Source organism: Drosophila suzukii, chromosome 3 (genome assembly GCF_043229965.1).
Source record: "Drosophila suzukii chromosome 3, CBGP_Dsuzu_IsoJpt1.0, whole genome shotgun sequence".
NCBI classification, from domain to species: Eukaryota; Metazoa; Arthropoda; class Insecta; order Diptera; family Drosophilidae; genus Drosophila; species Drosophila suzukii.
In genome coordinates, this window is record NC_092082.1 from 82,016,648 (window position 1) to 82,036,797 (window position 20,150).

The 20,150-nt window shown below is 47.0% G+C and overlaps 2 protein-coding genes across 21 annotated transcripts in view; one reads left to right on the plus strand and one right to left on the minus strand.

Annotated features, from left to right (window-relative positions):
• Mlc1 (Myosin light chain alkali) overlaps positions 1-20,150 on the minus strand; it is a 51,356-nt gene that overhangs the window by 1,611 nt on the left and 29,595 nt on the right. For 2 of the 5 annotated variants that reach the window (XM_065865280.2, XM_065865279.2), the window contains exons 2-3: positions 728-756; positions 560-587 (exon numbers count right to left, since the gene is read on the minus strand). In XM_065865280.2, the coding sequence (XP_065721352.1) occupies positions 560-587; positions 728-730 (31 nt within the window). In that variant the 5' untranslated portion in view covers positions 731-756. Of the gene's footprint in view, positions 1-559; positions 588-727; positions 789-4,267; positions 4,278-20,150 lie in introns of those variants that run through there. The other 3 variants (XM_017087373.4, XM_065865277.2, XM_065865281.2) reach the window with 2 other exon arrangements.
• On the plus strand, positions 3,074-18,378 carry unc80 (unc80, NALCN channel complex subunit). Of its 16 annotated transcripts, none has more exons than XM_070996818.1 (31): positions 3,074-3,230; positions 3,897-4,201; positions 4,860-4,886; positions 5,158-5,178; positions 5,235-5,567; positions 5,625-5,924; positions 5,983-6,120; positions 6,183-6,496; positions 6,555-6,754; positions 6,823-7,004; positions 7,188-7,300; positions 7,495-7,512; positions 7,785-7,929; positions 8,121-8,556; positions 8,648-8,845; positions 9,196-9,538; positions 9,817-9,919; positions 9,979-10,596; positions 10,687-11,419; positions 11,487-11,624; positions 11,682-11,980; positions 12,053-12,231; positions 12,284-12,857; positions 12,954-13,511; positions 13,569-13,872; positions 13,935-14,884; positions 14,991-16,454; positions 17,000-17,168; positions 17,229-17,285; positions 17,343-17,896; positions 17,956-18,378. In XM_070996818.1, the coding sequence occupies exons 2-31, from the start codon at positions 3,953-3,955 to the stop codon at positions 18,187-18,189; spliced, it is 9,951 nt and encodes a 3,316-aa protein (XP_070852919.1). In that variant the 5' UTR covers positions 3,074-3,230; positions 3,897-3,952; the 3' UTR covers positions 18,190-18,378. The 16 variants fall into 16 exon arrangements, with proteins under 16 accessions (XP_070852919.1, XP_070852921.1, XP_065721327.2 ...); XM_070996820.1 differs by having other exon boundaries at positions 17,238-17,285; XM_065865255.2 differs by having other exon boundaries at positions 17,229-17,896.

Here is a 20,150-nt window from a genome sequence, read left to right on the forward strand (position 1 = left end):
ATAAATCTCAAGAAATAACTTGGCCAAAATTAGATCTCTAAACGACCAGCAGCAGCATTTCGACTCGAAGACGATCGCCCGTTCGTATTTTCCGACATATACACACACGATTTTCATGTTGTTTTCCGCGGTTTTTCTATAACTCAAAACTTAACTTTGCACTAGATTTACATAGGTCTACCGGAATTGTGTTGGCAACTGTTCTGGTTCAACGTTCATCTGCGGATCGATGAAAATAGACCAGGCGATGCATATATAGACGACATTCCTTAATGAAAATTTTCCGCATAGTGTTAAATATAGGCACGCGTATATGTATGCGATATATTCCAAGTGATTACGAAATATGTTCACCGACATTTTGTGTACTTTCTTGTTGTGTATCTCACACGCGCACATTATGTAATCAATTTTTTCGGCATTTTTGTATTGGTTTTTAGTCCTTTGGCTGGGTTATTCCTGTTTCCTTATCGTTATATTTATAATTTATTCGTTTTACTTTGATGGATTTGACGTTTGAGGTTAAAGATAATCCTTTTTGTGCGGGTTTTCAACTTACTTTCAACTTCACGCTTTGGAACATCAGCCTGTCAACGGAAAAGGATGAGAGAGTTTTGAATTAACTTGAGAGTAGGGAATATATCTTTTTAGGTAGTGCATATATTTATATATATGTGTGTATCACTGGATATTCTATGAAGATTCCTTGGCCGAAATGAGCACTCACCATTTTATCTGTTTGATGCGAAAATCAACTGTATCGCGGATGAGCTCGGTCTCGACTGAACGTTATTCGTCAGCGGCAGTACGGCAAGGTAATTCTGAGGTGAAAGCCAACCAGTCGATCGCCGAAGCACTCAGATACAGATACATTTGCAGATACGGATAGAGATGCCGAATACGAACACGAATGGATGACGAAACGCTCGCTCTTTTCCTGCGCAAGGCTATACACACTCTATAATATATGGTCGGTCGTATGTACGATGCCAAGAATTTACTTTCATCTTGGGGAACTTTTTCGAATGCCACTCTCTTTGGGGATCTTCAGAACCCAACGATATGTGGTCTCTCCTATGGAGCCAGAGCCATTTGTTGTTAGCTCTCCCTCTCTGTGTCTCTAAGACCAGGGCTATTTTTAACATTTTGTTTTTTCGGTAATTCTGTGAATTTCTTTTTATTTTTTCGTGAAGGCAAAATAATAATCGCTTGTGGCATTCCCAGCCGGATAGTGTTGAATATCATTCGACGTTACAGATGATTTTGCAGATAATATTTTCTGAGCAACATGTGTAGTTTTTTCGGGGGATGGGGTTGGTTATGGGAATTTATTGTTTAGGACTGCGCAATAGATTGGTGCCTCCATGGAGGATGTTCTACAACTACTACTTATGTATGTACTATGTATTTGGCATCTATATGTATATATTTATACACTCATCGACCCTGATCATCTTTTTGGCAAGCCCCGCGGCGTAAGAGAATTTTTTCGAACATATTCCTCAGGTCTTGCGTCTTATCACTCGAAATGTTTTGTCAGCCGGTCGTTCGTGGGGGTGTTAAATGCCCGATTTCTTGTTTGTCGGCCGCCTGAACACCTGAAAGCCTTTTTTTAATATTTATACTATATTATAGAATAGCTGTTCCAAAAGTTCTATTCCTCCTCGTTGGCATCTCATCTACATAGAAGGCGCATTACTGGCCCCTCAGGCGCCTTATTGTGTGCCGCCTCTACAACATTTTAATGCGTGCTATTTATAAAAACTATGACACAGATACACGAAGCGTATTCAGAGCAAAAATGTACAGCAACAAATGTTCGTTTGGGTTGTTTGCATAGGCTATATACCCACATAGGTATATAAAAGAAAGCCACACAATGCTTGATTAAGTCTAAGGGGTGAAGGAGGTGCTTAAATGATGGCAAAACTAGACAAACTGGCCAGGAAATGGCAATTAAGCTCCACACAGGCCATTGGCATTTTGCCGGCTATCCATGTCCATGTCCTTGTCCTTGACATTCTATGTAAATGTACGTGCCCATCAGACAGGCCCTCCTTTTGGCCCAGTTTTAAACCCAGCTGTGTTGCCAACTTCCGGCTGTTGCTCGTCGGAACCTACTCTCTGGGGTGTCATCCATCCCTTCTCTCTGTCAATAGACCCTTCGGTTCGGCTTTTGATTGCGCAGCCTCCCTGGCTTTGTTATTGTTTACTCCTTGGAGGCCACCTGTTGGCCAGGGAGTAATTGGTGCATCGAGATATAGGCCGATTTGGTCCTTAATTGAACAGCTCTTATTAGCAGCCGATGGATGCGGCGAATCTGCGCAGATTAAAGTGCGCAAGTCATTGATAAATCGCTTGGGGAGATGTGAATTTCAGATTGTGAAATCATAGGCATATATTTATAGAACATATTTTTATAAACAAAAGTTTGTTTTGAGAGTTTAATGTGCTGGCAAAACAGTCAATATTATATAACTCAGAAGAGATCTAGTATGGTATTTTTACAAATATGTATACTATTTTTAAAAAATGTATAAATGAAGATAAGGAAAATCAACATGGGAAGTTTGAGTACTTTAATAAAGTGTTTAAATAACAAAAATAATAATAATAAAACCCACAACCTCTTAAACAAGTTTAAAGCAAAGAGTGTTCACTTAACAAATAGATTAATTACTTGACAGAGATATATGAATGGCTTTAATTCCCATCAGAAGTCCAAAAGGACAGTGACTTATGTTTGCCGATTACTGCTTAAATACTCATCCATTTATTTGCAGACGCACCCCCGAGAAACGCAGACAAAGGAATTTAATGACCGGCCACCCCGCGTATACGCAATATCCACCCTCTGCCATTTGTTATCATTGATAAGTGTGCTTCAGAAACAGGGTGTCCTGATCGAAAGGCATACGAAACCATTTAATAACAAGAGAAAGGACACCCTCTAAGTGGAGAGCAGCCTTTATAGCCCCAGCCAGTGCGTATACTTAATATGAACTGCGGGTGGTTAAGTCGCTCTCCGCGAAATATCCTGTATACGCACTGCTGGCCTGCTGCTGTCGGCATTGGAAACGATGGCGAACTGGACGAACTGGGCGACGAGGGCGTCGGAGAGGATAACAACGACAGGAGCTCAGAGCTCGTCAGTTAACGACGCTTGTCTCAGTTGCATCCGAACGCTCCAGCAGTAAACGTTATCCAAAACTGGCTACGCGCAAATCAAGGTAAGCCCTTGCAGAACCATAAAAACTGGGCTGCAGAAAAAAAAAAGCAGGGGCTATTGGATAAAAAACACAAATTGAAATCAAACAATAAGTGCTTCACGGTCCCTACTCGGCCGCCAGTGAAAGGTTGAGCAATTAGCGAATGTCCATATAGCCCAGCCCAGTTAACTGAAGTATAAAGAAACTGATGGCCAGAAGCGATTTCCGCGAAGGTGCGGCCCCAATCAAGCGAATTGTTGGCCACATTTGATTTGAGTGTGTGCTAAAGTGCCAAAAAACAATTGACAAACAGTTTGATAGCAATTAATTGGAAGAAAAGTGAAATTTTCCCTAGAACCCAAATCTCTGGTTATATAAGTCTGTGAAAATTTTGTGCCCCAAATTAGCATGTATACCAGAAACCCAGTTCTGTATCTATAACCCAGTCGCCTCGTTGCGGAGTCTGCGTTCTGCGCAGCGTCCCAGGACCGAAATCTCTGTTTTGTTTTCATGTTTTTTTTTATATTTTGCTTGGGAGGCGGGGGAAGTAACCACATGGATGTGGCACTGACCTAGTCGAAAATACAGACCAGAATTCAACAGGAGCAGCGTGACGAGCCTGCGCACGCAAATACCTGTTGCATAAATGTATATGGTTATATTCATGAATGACTCTCACTTGGCCAGCTGTTGCACGCCATTTGAATTTTGTGTCCTTCCAGCTGGCCACCACCACCTCCACCATGGTGACCACCAATGCAGCCGGAACGGGGACAGCTGCAACAACAACTAGCAACACCACGAACAACAACAACCTACAGACAAACAACAACAGCCATGGGGCGAACAACAACAACGATGACTTTGACTTTGACCAGGATAGTGGCCTCCAGGACCTTGGCTTACCCGTATCCGTTCAAACCTTCCTGTGGCGTCAAATAGCACCCTTCATCCGGCCCAAGTTGGGCAAACTGCACGAGTCCACCTGTCTGGTGAGTTTTGGCTTGGGTTTTCCCAAAAAAAAAAAGACTTTGCCAAAAAAGTAAAGAGGAAAAAAGAACCTACGAAGACCAAAAAAAAAAGGAAACATTTTCCCCCTGAAAATGGGTGCTGTATATTCGCTATGCGTGTTTGTTGTAAGGATGGACTGTGTAAAATACCAAAAAATAAACCCAAATCATTGGCATACATATTGGCACAACAACCAATTGGAAGTAAACCCAAAAAATTGTGTTCAATGTCTTCCTACTTTTGATTTCTCTCAGCCCAAAATCATGGAAAATTGGAAGCCTAAATTCAATCTTAACTTTGATGTTTGATGTTTTATATACTTTCCTGCATTTGATTTATTTTCTTATAACAACTACTAACACGGCCACCTTCCACAAACTGAACAACAGACCCGTCTTTCATTTATGCCAAAACAGGAAAAGTTTTTAAACATAAAATGTATAATTTTTTAGACTACCCAAAAAAGTATGCTCTACTTTTTTCAAATCTAACTTGAGCTTGAAAACTTTTCCTGCCTTGGTGTATAACCACATTCAGTATGCTTTAAACACAAAAACCAACTAAAATCACAATAACAATGACAAACTGTACAAATTAACATTGTAAAATCTTTCGCAATTTGTCTGAATCTGAATGTAGTTTTGTCAACATGCACCGGGACACCATGTAAGTTATAAATGTTTGTGGTAGATATAATCCCTTTTTGTTAACCCCTAAAGTTTGTTGGCTCAATGAATGCTGGTAGAATAATGTCTGGTACATTGAGGCTATGAACTTACATTGTAGATGTTAGATGTTTCATGTAACTATTTATAAGATATTTTTTGTTGTCTTAAGATCCCTTTCATTTGCTGTAATGTTGGTAGCTTTAAATCTTACGCTCTTTGAGTTCCTTATTAAACATCTAACCATTTCTTGCCCACTTTTCGGTGTTCAGGAGTCGAAGGAAGCTTGCAAGGTAAGTCCCAGATAAAATATGTATGGGATTAAATATTTAGGAACCTATTTTTGTAGTCCTTTGAGAAAGTGCTTGTGCAGAACATCCAATTTGGTCTGTCACCTCCTCTGACCAAAGGATTAGGTGTGATTCCCCGATGGCGCCTGTTGCAAGGAGCTCTTCCTCATGTGATGCACGCCTGTGCCGCTCTACTCTACAATCGTGTCAAGGACATGCAGGCCATAGGCCCCGTGGAGACCAAACTCCTGTACACCATGCAGTGGATCCTTCTCTATGCCGCCGAGGAATGTGCCGATGACGAGGGCGGCGAGGATCTGGCCTTGGGCGATGCAGCGGAACCCAAGTCCAAGTCGATAGATCAATACTTATTCTCGGTGCCAACTATTACAGTGAGTTATGGTATATTATAACCATACCACATCCTATAACTCCCATTTCTCTTTTAGCTCTTTGTGTACCTCTTTGCACCTATAATACACCATCTTAAAGAATCGGACTTCCAGAACTTTCGCCTGGAAAATGGCATTAAACTCTGGCAGGGAATGTGGGATAACCGAGCTCCTGGTGCCCCCTGCTTTACAGCTCCTGTAAAACCCAAGGCCAGGAATCTCTTATGTGCACCCACTCCAAAAGGATCCACAGATGTTTTTCCTGCTCGCAAGCATTCCCTCAGTGCAGATGCTATGTCTCCAAAAGCAGACTCTCCACAAAGCGGTATCTCTGACTATGGAAGACAGGACGAGGAGGTATGTTTATTAAAAAACCAAGGAGTTTTATAACCTTATAGGCTTGATTGTCATACAGGGCTCTTGGGTTTCTTCTCCCAAGGAATTTGCCTTTCCCGAAACCATTCCAGAAGAAGCCTCCAGCGTGGAAGATGAACGTGTGGTCATTTTTAGGCTGCCCTCGGCGCCGCAATTAATGGATAACTCTTTCTTTACGGTAAGTCATTGCAATGAATTCCTATTTCCCAGGTTGTATAAAGGTTATATTCCATTTTTTAGGCCGATGCCAGCCTGCTGCAACAGCAGCAATCCCAGAGTCGTCGGGGAAGTCGCCAGTCGATGAACTCCCGCGATAAGGACAAGGTGCCCTCTACCAAGTTCGAGTTTGATCAGCAGGAACTGATGCGTGGTGCCTCGATGAAGGAAAAGCGAAGTGCCTCCATTGAAAAGGAGACGGACTCGGACAAGTCAGAGAGTATCAAGGCAGATGTATCGGCAGCCACTTTTCTGGATGTGGCTGTTCTGCGGTGTCTCTTTATCTCCCATTGGCAGGAGGAGGGTATCTTCTGGAGCCTGCAATATCTATATAATCGGTGGGTAGCCAAGATAAATAACAAATCTATCAAAAACTAACTTATATACCCAATCCAGACTTAGTGACATTGGTGAGGAGGCGGCCATCACTTTAAATCAACCTCGTAAAAGGTCAAACTCCTTGCCTATACCACAAATCGAGATTTCACTGTACCAGGGACCTGGCAGCAATAGTCGTGATAGTCCCGGTAGCTCTGTGGTTAAGGATTACATTGAAATACCCGATCCATCGCCTACAGTAACAGCATGTGTAGCAGGTAAGACTATAAGTTCTAAGAATTTCAAAAACATTTACTATAATATGAATTTTTATCCCCCCATATAGAAGAACCCCAGAGTGCCCCAAGTACTACCGAAAGACGTGGCAGCGAGAAGAAGAAACGCGTTAAAATGGCCGATCTGAGGGCCTTTGTAGAGACCAAGATGTTCTCAAAGTCGGAGAAGAATTTGGAAAAAGTAGGGCTCGATACAAGCTCAGCCAATGGCAAGACACCACTGCAACATGCAGTAAGCGGAGCAAAAACCTATGTTTACTGTTCTTAAGTGTTCCTGCCTGGCTCCCGCTTATAATCCCCCATATAAATATTCCATTCTAAATGGTGTTTGTTTGGCTTGAGATTTTTCTGTTATATATTAATGTAAGAATTTTGTAACTCAAAGATAATAATTTAGTTTTATTATACCGTTTAGGAGTACCATCGCAGCCTGGATACCGGTGAGAAGAAGCTATCGAGATCTGCTTCGATGATTAGTCGCGAACCGGCCAGTAATTTGATCAAGGGAAAATCCATGCCCAGTCTCAGGTAAAAGGAAATCCCCAACCAGAATACCCCACTGACTCTTAATCAGGCCTCTGACACCAGAAACGAAAACATATATACACTTCCAAACGATTCTCGAAATGCCACACTCTTCAGAGACTCAATCTTTGCTCTCGAGCTTATGCTATATATTCTATAACCTATGACTTTTACTACTTTCTCCAATGATAAACCAGCTGTCTGCTTGATAGCGGGTGAGTTTTGGTCTGCGAAGGTTACTAACCGTTTATATTTCGATCTCCAAGAAACACTCTATGCTTTATGTGATTTAGGCCACAGTTATCTTTCCCACCTCCAATATCTTGCCTGCTTACCTTTTGGCACCTGTCCAAAGCCTGATTCTTTCTCACCAAAACCTCCTCACCCTGCTTTACCCAATTTACCCCTGATCCTTCAGCTTGCCGCACTCCGTTTTTTGACTAATGCCACACACACGCTTTCTCGCACGTATCCTACAAAATACAAGATTTTACAGATACGTTGAGCCACCCAAGGCCCCAAGGCCATCGCAAGCCACCTGTCCGCGCTCCACGGCGTTTTACCCTAGGAATCCTATCATTACGGTTACGGAACACACCCCCACACCATCGCCCGATTATATGAAGCGACAGGTGAGTTGTTATTATGATGTTTATAGTGTGGTCTTGAAAATAAATATATTTCGATATGTTTTATAGAGTAACCTTGGTTTTTTAAAGAAAATTTAAATTAATATTACCATCTATATAATTTTTAACCATTTCTTATGATTTCATGTATGACATATTAAATCCAAAGTTAAAACACTATAATTTTTCTTTAGGGCTCCATTGACTCCCAGCTGGATGCCCTGAGTAATGGCGGAAGTATTGTCGGCGTGGGTGGAAATGGAGGTGGTAATGGTAGTACGGGAATGGGCAGTACCACCACCCGCTATCGTGGTCAAATGCTGCGCTCCCACACGGACTCCCACATCGATTACACGGGTGTGGATGAGTCGGAGGCTCCGGGATCCTCCTTCTATATAACACGCGATGGTGGCATTGACTATGAGATAATCCTGCTGGCCATTAGTAATGTGTTCAAGCGAGATCCGGCACAAGTTTGCTCTCTGCGTGTTTTGGAAGCGGGTTTGAATATTTGCGAACTACTCATTGAAATGGGTGTTCTCAAGTTGGGCGAACATGCTCACGAGATCTCGATGAGTATTACCAGGAGAGCTCTACAGGTCTTGGGATGTCCACACGGATGCAATGATGGTGAGATGGGAAATAAAATGTTATTCATTTAAATACCCTTGACAACTATATAAATTTCTTTCCTTTATATATTTATCGACTCCATTTCCAGGTGTTCGAGGTCCTCCTGCCGACTTCCTGCGCAATCAGTGCCAGAAGATCCTGTCCCGCATGTTGAGGCAGGCGGGTCAGAGGACCAAGCGCTTCATGCAGGAGATGGTGAAGACCTCCCCTTTGCCGGAGCTTATCGACTACTTCCATGCCTTCTTGGCCTTCTGTGTGGACCCGAGCTCCCTGCTGTCGCCCCTGAGTAAGTGTTGACCCATTTCGATGGACGTCGAGCAAAAACCGCAAATGCTGGGCTTGGATGCCAAACCCCAAAAGTAGGCGCACCAAAACCCCCCTTTGTATACTCGATCCAACCAGACTTTTGAGTTCCATTGGCCATTTTGAGTTGGGCTTCCATTACCGTGACTTTTAATTTGCTCTTCCGGTCCCGGAATTCGCATCCCCCATGCTGTTTGTGGTTCTCTTCTACCCATTTTGCATGCCAGTACCCTTTGCTAATGCTTTTGAGTTGTTAACCTCCCGATTCTTTACTGTCACCACCAATACGTTGTATATATATATATGTATGTATGTATGAAATGATGCAAATAGCTCATAAACGTCAGAGTGGATTTAAAAATGCTAACACCGATATTGGCGGCGTACCAGGTCAGGGCGGCTATTCGACAAATTTTAGCGGCGGCATGAGCGGCGGAGCCGAGGCCCAGGTGGTTGGAGCGGTCTTCAAGCCGTTGGTCAGCCGGTTCGTGGAGGCCAGCAAGGATCTGAAGGGTCCGGAGAATATAGCCCTCTACGGGGACATCCGGCAGCTGGTCACGTACGTCAAGGGCGCTCACGGCGGTCCATTTCGTCTGGTGGCCCTCAGCGGTATATTGGCAGTTACTCCAAGGCCACACAAAAAAGGTCCTTCGGCACAGACCACTCGCGTTATAAGGTGAGAAACTACAATAGGTACACATAATATTTAAGAACTCTTAATAAATGTAAACTATGAAACATAAACCGTATAATACTTAAAAGGAAGTTGTAAACGATTAGGCGTCCACTCTGCTTTATTGTTGATGTTATATTTGAAGGCCTGTAATAGGCTTGAAAAGCAATATGTGGATGGAAGCTCTAAGGACCGTTTCCATTAGAAAATAGTATTACTATGTTAGTTGTTATCTTAAGCCTGGATTAGTTATCAACTCCCTATATTTTTTACCTTGTCAGACACATTCCCCAGGCGAATGTAATCCAGAGCCTGCAGAACGACGACAACCGTTCCCAGCGACGTCTCCTCCTGAAGAAGCGTAGCACCTCATCTGCCTGCGCCGTGGTGAGCCATATCCTTAAAGTCTAACCTGAAGCTCATCCCCGCCTGTATCCTTTCAGAGCCTGCTGGAGACGGAGGCCTGCGAGGAGCACTACAAGACCAGCCAGTCGCCGCTGAGCAACTTCCGGCGACGGACCACGGGTGTCCGACCCACCTTGACCCCGCGGCACAGCGAACGAGCCCTGCTGTCCGACTCCACGTCCAGCTCGGAACGCAATTCGCTGGGACGGCTCAGCGGCTTGGTGCGCTGGTTCCGCGGCACGCCCAAGGAGGCCTCCTCCATCGATCTGGAGATCGGATCGCTCAACCCGGAGATCTCCTCCACGTTCATGCGGCACGCCTCGCTGAAGATCCAGCGCGGACGGTCGAGCGATGGCATTGGGCGGTCCATTCAGCGCGCCAAGCGACGCGTCGAGCGGCGGCTGAACCGTTTCGGCGGCATTGTGAAGGGCAAGAAGAAGGTGGGCGGCATCGAGGAGACGGCGGACTTCAGTCGACGCTCCTCCTCGGACATGTGCGACGGGCCGCGGGAGTCAGAGGTGGTGATCCTCAAGGAGCGCAAGCTGGTGCCCACCGAACCAGTGCGCGTGGGCATGCTGCGTCTCTCCTTCTTACTGGAGACCTGCGCCCCCGGCTCCTTTCCCGATCCCCAGCTGGTTGCCGCCGTCCTGGATCTGGTCAGTATATCACTTTGTTTGGGCTTAAAATCACTAGGGTTAATTTGAAAGAGTAATCCCTTACTAAATTTAAACCCTTGCTTCCCTCAGCCCCAAGCTCCCCTCGTAGCCAGGGCCACCTTCCTGCTGGAGTGCGCCCACTTTGTCCATCTGTGCAACAAGGGTCAGTGGCCCGCCTGGATGAAACAGAACGTGGGCAGTTACCGTGCATCGGGTGCCAACATTAATATCAACCAGATGAAGCAGCAGGTGAGCCAAACGAGCGCCAGAAGAACCCACATTCTGCAGCGGGCTGCCGGAAAGATGTTCCATCAGTGGGCTGAGATGGTAGGCGCACGGCTGGAGGAGATCCTCTTCACCGAGCGACTGCAGTACGAGGCCGTCAATGCCAGTCTGACAGATCCCGAGAAGCAGCGAGAGCTACTGCAGCAGGACGAGGAGGAGGACTTCCTGGACGAGACCTCAGTGAATCCGCATGGCAACGATTGCCCGCACTCCTTGAAGCTGATTGCCTGTGTGCTGCTCTTCGAGATTACGGCCTTCCTGAGGGACACCTATCTGATGCTGCCCAAGACATCCAAGCTTATCCATCGCGACAAGCCGGCGCCCTGGGAGAAGGTGTACCGCGAGGCCAATCGCCGTTGGTCTATGGCCCTCAGTTCCATGGGTCACTCGCAGACCTCCGCCCAGAGCCTGCAGTCGATAGCAGCGGGAAACGATGGAGCCGGCCAGTCAGAGCGCAAGATATCCTTCGTGCTCCACGAACCGGACAATGAGTCGGAGAATAGTAGCAACACAACGCTGACCAAGGAGGGTGAAGAAGGTAATATTAGTTGTTACTTTATGGAATAAGGATCATTTTATAGAGTTACCTTTTTCTTAAATTCTAGCCCGTCGACCCACTGCATCGGCTGTACGTCCCTTCCTTCTAAGACGGGGCACAGCCACCACAACTGGAGGATCCTTCAAGCGTCGCTCTCTAAAGCTACGTCGAAACACCAAAGACAGCAAGGACATAGAAACCGATTGTAAGTAAATGAAACTACCTATGTATATATTCTATAACCTTAATGTTGAACGTATAGTCAACATGCAATCGCGAAGGAAGGTATCCTCGCTCTCCGACCGCAGTGACACCTCGGAACAGGGCATGATCAGTGGTGGCGAGGAGTCACCTGGGATACTCAGCGACGATCAGCAGCCGGAGTCACCCACTGATTCCAATGAGAACGATGATACGGCGAAGAATATGCCCTGGCTAAAGGCTATCATCGATCTAATGTCCAGCTACAACTATTACTGTACTCACAAGGGATATTGCCATCCCTTCTGCTATAAACGACATATGCGATCCTGCACTCGCTTGGTTAAGGCCACAAGGAAGGTAAGGAAGGTAGAAATAATCTTTAGATTACATAGATCTAACATCATTTCCCCATTCATTTTGTTTGCGTAGGTATATGGCGAGGAATTCGGCTTTACCTTCGATGCGGATCATCCCAATGTGGAACCAACTATAATCACCTCCGGTAAGCCCCATACTTCACGAGCCCGCTCCACTCGAAAAGTATCGGAACAGAGTTCCACCCAGACATCTCCGTCCAAGCGTAAAGATAGCTTGTCCCGCAAAGATCGGTATGTGGAACTTAAATAATATGTCGAATCATAACTAATATCAAATTTCCAGCATAAGTGATGATCCCGACCTGGAAATGGCGGAAAAGTTAGCCAAAGCTTTTCGTCAGGAAAAAGAAAAGAAGATGCAGGAGGAACCACCGATCCTCAAGTTCATCCGCATCCACATACGCAACTTGTTCCACTTTCCTTTGGCCACCCTGCTAAAGGGAGCTGTTGTTCTTACCGAAGAGATGGTCATCGAGGCAATGCCCGCCGCCTGGGAACTCCTCCTAGAAACGAATCACGACACGGCCACCTCAAGTGCAGCCGTATTTCTGATGGGTTCGGTAAAGGCCCAAAACTTTGCTTTTGACATCATGCAGCGGGCACTGAAGCACAAGGATCCGGACATAAGGATTGGAGCCATTCAGCGATATCTGGTGCTGTGGAAGTGCCGTTTCCATGTCTGGCCGCGAATGGAGGAGAATGCCCACGATGTGACCTTCAAGGTGCCACCGGGAGGCATTGAATTCACACTACCCTCGCCCAAGATTGGCATTGAAAGTCTACCGGTGGTGGATCCACCCTGGATGCCAGTGCAGCAGACCAAGGACATGGACGTCACCCTGAACCAAGATAGACATGTGAGTGAGAAGGCAGCCGAGACACTGGGTTATGTACTGGTCGAGGGGAGGGATCGATCAAATAACTGATTGCCTAATATCGTTTTACCTTTTTAGAGATCCCTAGTCACCGCCACCAAGAGCCGTAAGATGCAGCAGACGGAGGCCATTCGGAATGCGTTGCGCCAGCAGAGGGACAAACAAAGGGCAGAGCGACATAGCTTCCTGATCACCATGATACCCATAAGCCAACAGGCCTCACATGAGCCAGGAATGGAGAAGCTGGAGGACCATGAGATCGAGGAGGATCTGGATGGTACGCGCATGTCCTCGCACCTGCACCACGCCCACTCGCTCTTCCCCTCCGTCCTCTGCTCCTCCGTGATGCAGATTGTCGGTTGTCTGGACGATGCAGCCATCGGATCAGATGGTAATGCGGTATACGAGATAGCCTACCAGGTGATCTGGGTTTGTTTGGTGGAGGAGTCAGCCCTGTTCCTGCGCTATGTTTTCGAGCGTCTAACTCGTGATCGTCAGGATCAGATGTTCAAGCTGCTGCGACACCTCATTCGATTTGTCCCACGTCTGCCGCAACAGGCTGCATTTGCCCTCTACAACTCCATTATTGGGTATATCATGTTCTATGTGCGATCTTCCAACGAATTGAAGCAAGAGGTAGGTGGTTTCTTCCATTAATATAGATATATCTTCTAACAAACCCCTATTCCTCAGCTCGTTGGCTCAGCTTTATCTGTTCTTTGGATGGTGGTGCACTCGGTTCATGGCATAATGTTCAAGGATCTAAAGCAGATTCTGCGTAAGGAGCAATGCGATGCTTCTATCCTACTAACTGCAAATGTGCCTGCAGCCAAGAAGATTGTAGTACATGGACCTGCTGATGATGACTACAACATACCCTCTCAGTTTCCAGTGCAGGAGGACACTCTGTTCTGTCAGCTGCTCAAGGAGGCCCTGGATTACTATCCCATCGATGAGAAGAACACCAGTCACTACTGCTTGGTAGATTACAAGAGCAGTAAGTGGATAAAATCACCCATCTATCCATTGAATTATAGTTAATCTCATTGTGTACTCCAGGCAAGATCCTCAATCCCAATTGGTACATCCGTGATTTGTACTTTTTTAAGAGGTCCCAATATCCGGAGGTTCGTCTCATGCTGATGCGTCCGGAAGAGTCCTTCCTGGCCCTGCAGAAACAAGAGTTAACCAAGAAGTTCGTGGAGATCGGAAAGGTTCATTTGACCTGGGCTATCCTCAAAAACGTGGACATGGTGGTGCAGCGGGTGGTGTTCCTGCACGAGGAGCTGATGAAGCTGCCCTCCTTCCCGCGCAAGGCACTCGAGGTGGATCTGGATCTGCACCATGGTGGCGAGTACGGAAAGGTGCTGCTCGGGTTGGACGTCCTGCACAAGTTCATGTGGGTGCGTCTGATCGCCCGCATGTTCGAGGCCATGGCTGGGAATTTCGCCTACTCAGCGGACATCCAACTCTTTCTGAACGTACTTTCCGGCGCCTCCATTCTGCATGCCGAAGATTCGTGCATCATGCGCTATGTGATGGCCACCTTCATCAACGCCGCCTTCAACTTCAAGAACATCTTCTCCACGAACGGTTACTTTATGATAATGCCCACCCTGTTGCAAGTATATTCATTGCATCAGACCAACAAGCTGATCACCACTACTATTGAATACGCTGTAAAGCAGTTCTATCTGCTGAACCGGAAGCCCTTCATCCTGCAAATGTTTGGTTCCGTTTCCGCCATTCTCGATACGGACGAAGATGGCACTTATGGTGAGGCCCACAAAGTGCAGTCGAGCTGTCTGTTCAATCTGCTCCTCAGTCTGGAGGATCCCTCGCCGGATCCTCTAAATATTGCGGAACTGGTCAAGGAACCCAAGCCTCTGAAAGCCATTGATTTTTGTTACCACGACGAGGATGACGACGTCACCGTATTGGACTGCATAACACTTTGCGTAATGGTGGTATCCTACTCCGCCGAAAGCACACGAGGATACCAAATGCTAGTGAGTGGCAACTAATTCCTTAGACAGAAATATCTAGAAGATAGAAAGATTTAGGAACAGCCTAATGATGTTCATCTTTTTCTTACTCAAACATTGATACTTTCAGATCATTTTGGAGGCCATCCTACCCTGTTATCTTCAGCAAATCCAATCGCCCAGCTATATTCCTCTGCAGGGAAAGTCCGAGCGGGATATCATCCTCCAGCTAGCGGTGGCCATTCGCACCATGGTGCACAACTGCGAGGGTCTGGCCAAAAGCTACAATGGACCCTACCGGAACAGTCCAGAGCACAAGGGCTCTTCGCAGCGCAACTGCAGCAGGGGACCACCCTGTTCTCCAGGTCTGGACTTTGAGGAAGAGTCACATTCGAAATACTTGACCGATGCCCGCACTAAGAATATGATGGACTCGGCAGAGGATTCGGAAATGATACGCACCGAATACCGGAGACCCCGCGACGTTTTGCTCTCCGTGGTGGCTGATTTCCTGACCAAGTCCACTGCTCGCCTGGCGGAGCTGGCCAAAAAGATGCCAAGTGATACGAAACCCACAGAGGTTCTAGACGCCAAGTGCCACATTCGTCTGGCGGACATTGCACACTCCCTGCTGAAGGTTTCTCCCTACGATCCAGAGTCCATGGCCTGCCGGGGTCTGCAGCGCTATATGCAGGCTGTTCTCCCGCGGGCTGAGTGGTCCAACGATACATTACGCAACGCACTGGTCACCATCCTGCGGCGCATCGACAAGGTCTTCCTCAAGATCTCAAAGAAGCCATCCATCAGGAGGAATACGGACTGGGAGGCGGCCGCCGGACTGCTGAAGGGCATCCACGAGACGATCATTCGGCACTCGTACGTGTTGCACTGGCAGCAGATGAAAACGCTCATTAGTACGGTGCAAAATCTGATCGTCAACGAGCCTGGATCCGGCATCCCCGAGGGAGTCTCCAGCGCAGGAGCAGCGCTCATGTCTCAGAATCCACCGGCCTTTTTCTGCTCGGCCGTGGTGCGTTTGGTGGCCCTGCAGGTGGTCAGCCCCGTGGACTGTTTCTCCCTCGTCCAGATATGCGGCGGGAGTGCCGAGTTTGCCACGCAGGAAAAGGCCGAAGGCTTTCTAATGCATCTGATAATGCCACTGTGTCTGAAGGTTTGCTCGGGCCGAGGCGTTTCCGACGTGGGCGAATTGAAGATGACGGACGTCTCCTTCCTGCTGACTGCCGTGCTGAATGCGATGAGTCCGCCGGCGGGTCGAACCGGCCAAGCCGTGTCCCAGATAAACCGGGTAACCGGCGACCTACGCGCCGGCTCGCTCACTTTCACCGGCAGTCGGGATGCCAAGCGCCCAGCTCGCATCTCCGGTTCCCTCTACCAGGCCGCCTTCCTGGCCCTGCGCATCGTGTGCATCTGCTTTGAGAGCCGGCTCTCCAACGAATGGCCTCGCATTGTCCGGGTGATGAGGGATCTCGGAAGGCGCAACGAGGCCGCACCGGACCTCTGGAGCTTCATGGAGTTCGTGGTGACCCATCGAACGCCCCTCTACATTGTCCTGCTGCCCTTCATCCTGCACAAGGTAATTTGTTATAGTTATTCATTTGAATATTTTAAACTGATCTTCGAGTTTGGTGACCCCAACGCAAAAGTTTTGGGTGTATTGTCATTATTGGTGACCAAAGAAATTGTAACATTTTTATCATCATTTATACAAACTAAGCTGAGAGTGGAATGACTGCTAGTCGTTGTGGTGTTCTTGGTAACTTTCCTTCCTGCCACCTAAAACTCGCTTTAACGATCCCAACATAACGCTCCGCTTTTAGAATTATGATATTCTTGGTGATCCCAATACTTTTTTTATGAAATATTATTCTTTTACCATATTATTTTTTTATAACAGGTACTTATGCATATTTTTAGAACTTAATAAGGTGAAAGCTTAAAGCAAAATTATTGCTAGTTTTGGTTCAATACCATTAGTTACCTCCATTTCTTTTTCTTCAAGTACATAACCCTGCACTTTAATAAACTTAGGTTTTGCCAAATGTATCCCTACTCCTTCGAAACCACTAAATCCCAGATACAGTTAAAAATGGGTCAACACTAACGACTCACCTCTTCCAGATATCCCAACCACCGATTGGCGATCACGAGCGGCACATGCAGTTCATCATCAGGGAGCGACTGCGTGGAACTCCGCCGCAGGGCGGTATCAAGTCCAAGGGAGCCCTGCTGCTGGAACTGGCCCGGGAGCTGCGTGACCTGCGCGACGAGCTGGAGGAGAAGCGATACGGTAAGCGCCTGATACGAAAGCAGTCCCAATCACCACCCCACGCATCCACTCATGTTTCAGTCTCCACAGATCGCGAGAGTTCCGAGCAGAAGAAGAGCGACACCCCGGCGGCAACTAGTGCGGCTGAAGCCCACAAGTCGCAGCAAAGACCTTCACTCATATCTATCTTCACAGGAACCACCACCGGCCAGGCCTCGCACTCCCACGTCTCTGCGGTGCCGATCGACTCGCGCAGCGGATCCGGCGGGATCTGCACGCCCAGCGACACGCTGTCGCAGCAGACGCTGCACCCGCCGCGGGAGTCGCTCTCGAGCAGCTCCACGGGCCGGGATCCGCACACGACGACCAGCGAGAGCCAGAGCGGCGAGGCGGATGCAGGATCGGCGCCCACCTTGGTGGGGCCCACGCCAAGCGGATCGGGTCACCATGGATCAAGCGGCGGCGGTATCGGTACCTCCGCCTCAGCCGTGCCCTCGCATCTCTCGCATTCGCAGTCGTTGCAGCAGGCTCCCTTTAAGGCCCAGCCGCCCAAGTTGCGCTTCGTTTCGTCCGTGGAGTTCCGGCACTCCTCCGGTGAGACCTCCACCACGCCTCTCTCGCCGGAGAGTCCGGCGGAGGACAGTTCCGGGGATCACACGAGGTCAAGGCTGCAGCGATCCAAGGCGGCCAGCCGGAAGACCTTTAGGCTTAAACGAAGTCGCCTGACGCCCATGGAACCACCCAGCATTGTAAGTGGTTCTTACTTATGCTTATGGAAGGGTTTTAAAAGTGCGTCCACTCTTCATAGGTCACCTCCCAGGAGGAGCCACCGCAGCAGGCGCAGGCCAAGACCCTGGGCGAAATTTCCTGGGACTCGGTTTCGCAGACATCCTCCACTTCCGGCTATCGGGACAACAACAGCCTGCAGACGGGCCTTCTCTCGCCGGATGGCTCTTTGGGTGGATTGACCCTGGGTCGCTCACCCTCGCAGCACTCGCTTTTAATGGTCTTCGAGGGGCAGGATGAGGACACACTCATTTAACAATCACAGAACGGCGACCGGGCCTACGAACTTTAGAACACAAGTGGTTCCACTAATTAACTTGCAGTAGTCAAAGGATAGTGTTGGGTGTTGAATTTTATAGACGAATCGTTGTTTTCCATTGTGTGCCATTTTTGTATTGGATAGATAATGTTAGAAACTAATAAAAGTACTTGGTAGCCGTTCTAATTGTGAGTTTAGTCACTGTGTTTAAAGAAATACATCAAATTTCACTTGGCAAATCGAAACAATGAATGCGAGTCTTTTTACCGTTAAAATTGCGCCAAAAATTTGGACGTGCTTGATAGCATGGTCACTCTAATGTATCAGCTGCTTATCGATATGTATCTACAGAATGTATCGAATATAGAGATGTGAATTTGTCGTGCTTCTTATGGCGCCGAACATGTCTTCTAGATTATGTAACGAACACACTCTATGAGCGTTGTCCACCCTAACACCTCTGTCTACGCTTTGACCGGCCTGCTCAGGGAGATGGGTGTGGGTTTGTGTTAAGATGAAACAAGAGTGTCACAGAACTAACAATAGTAGACAGAGAGACGATAACGATAAGGATTTTTAACCCATCGGGTAAGATTCGGACGAGAGACTGTACCTATCGAAGACGGAGGCCCAGATGTTATTGGCCACCTTCTATACCCACCCTACCTGTGAAGTCACATTAGACTCCACCCTTAAAACAACCGCTGCGCTACATCCTCTAAGGTGCCCTCAAAAGATCGCAAATTAATTCATCTTAAATTTCATTTAATACGGCAAATACGATAATATGGTTCATGGTTCTTAATACTACAAATCCTAACACTAAAGCCTTAAGAGTAAGCGTTCTTTACGCCAAAAGACTCTCTATATGATCGAGTGTCAGTACAAGATTATCAAATAGGAAAAGAAATGGATATTTTGTTTACGTTAAATTATTACGAAACTGATTACATATTTTATCGATATGCGGCAAGCTTATTCAAAAATTACAGGAAATCACTTAGACGGATTACGTTAAATTATATAAGTGCAAACGATTCTTATTTAATATTTATATCAATACGCGAATGTGGAAAAATTACATGTATATATTGGTACCAAAAGTGTGCGGGCTCAGACAAGAATGAATATATATGTAGGAATGTAAATGATTTACGGCTATGCCGTACTTACGAACTCTCCAACGAAGTCAGCAGGCCTGATGACGATCGATGTGCGCTGTAGGATAATTTAATTTAGGTGTATATATGTCATACTATGTCGTAAGCACACACGCAAGTATAAAAGCTAAATAGGAATCGTAGATTAAATTAGAAACTTGTCGTACAAATATTTAAAATAAGAAAATTAAACTACGATCGCTTTAGCGATACAAAAACGAGTTGGCAGTCCCGGCCAAAATTAACTGGAAGCAGAATTGGAACTGAAATTCCAATTGGGATGCGGCGTCCGCCTCCGCTGTCTTGCCCGAATTACGCCGAATCGGCGCCGGTGCGTTTTTCGCCCGAACTGCAACTTGATCTGACTTGTAGATCGTCGAGCGGACTTGGCAAGGTCAAAACCTCCCGCGGGTTGACTGCGGCGATCCTTGAAGCCGCTTATGGTTTGCCGATGATGAAATTAATCCAGGTGTGGCAAAGAAGACAGATTCCTTTCACGCGGTGTGCGGTATAAGAATCCCAAATGGCGATTATGGCCTGGCGCTGAAGAAATGTATGGTTCCGCTGATGAATAGCTGCACGCGGCACCTGCTCCTTGCTGTGCGCAGAGGGAGGACTGTAAAACTTCTGTCAATTCCGAGAATTTGCACGTGGGTCTGGTCACTGCACCAATATTGGGAGTGATAACAGGTCGTACTGCTCAACCAAAATTCCTAGAATTTCACACGCGGATGTGTGGATGCGAACGGGTTTGAAAATTATAGCACTTTTTGCAGGGAACGAACCGATCTCGGGAGA

Bases quoted from the DNA above. Each gene is read 5' to 3' on its own strand.
- unc80 (XM_065865255.2), top strand. From the start codon at position 3,953: ATGGTGACCACCAATGCAGCCGGAACGGGGACAGCTGCAACAACAACT. The intron at 5,925-5,982 runs GTATGTTTATTA...ATTGTCATACAG, and splicing joins ATGGAAGACAGGACGAGGAG to GGCTCTTGGGTTTCTTCTCC. The intron at 6,755-6,822 runs GTAAGACTATAA...CCCCCCATATAG, and splicing joins AGTAACAGCATGTGTAGCAG to AAGAACCCCAGAGTGCCCCA.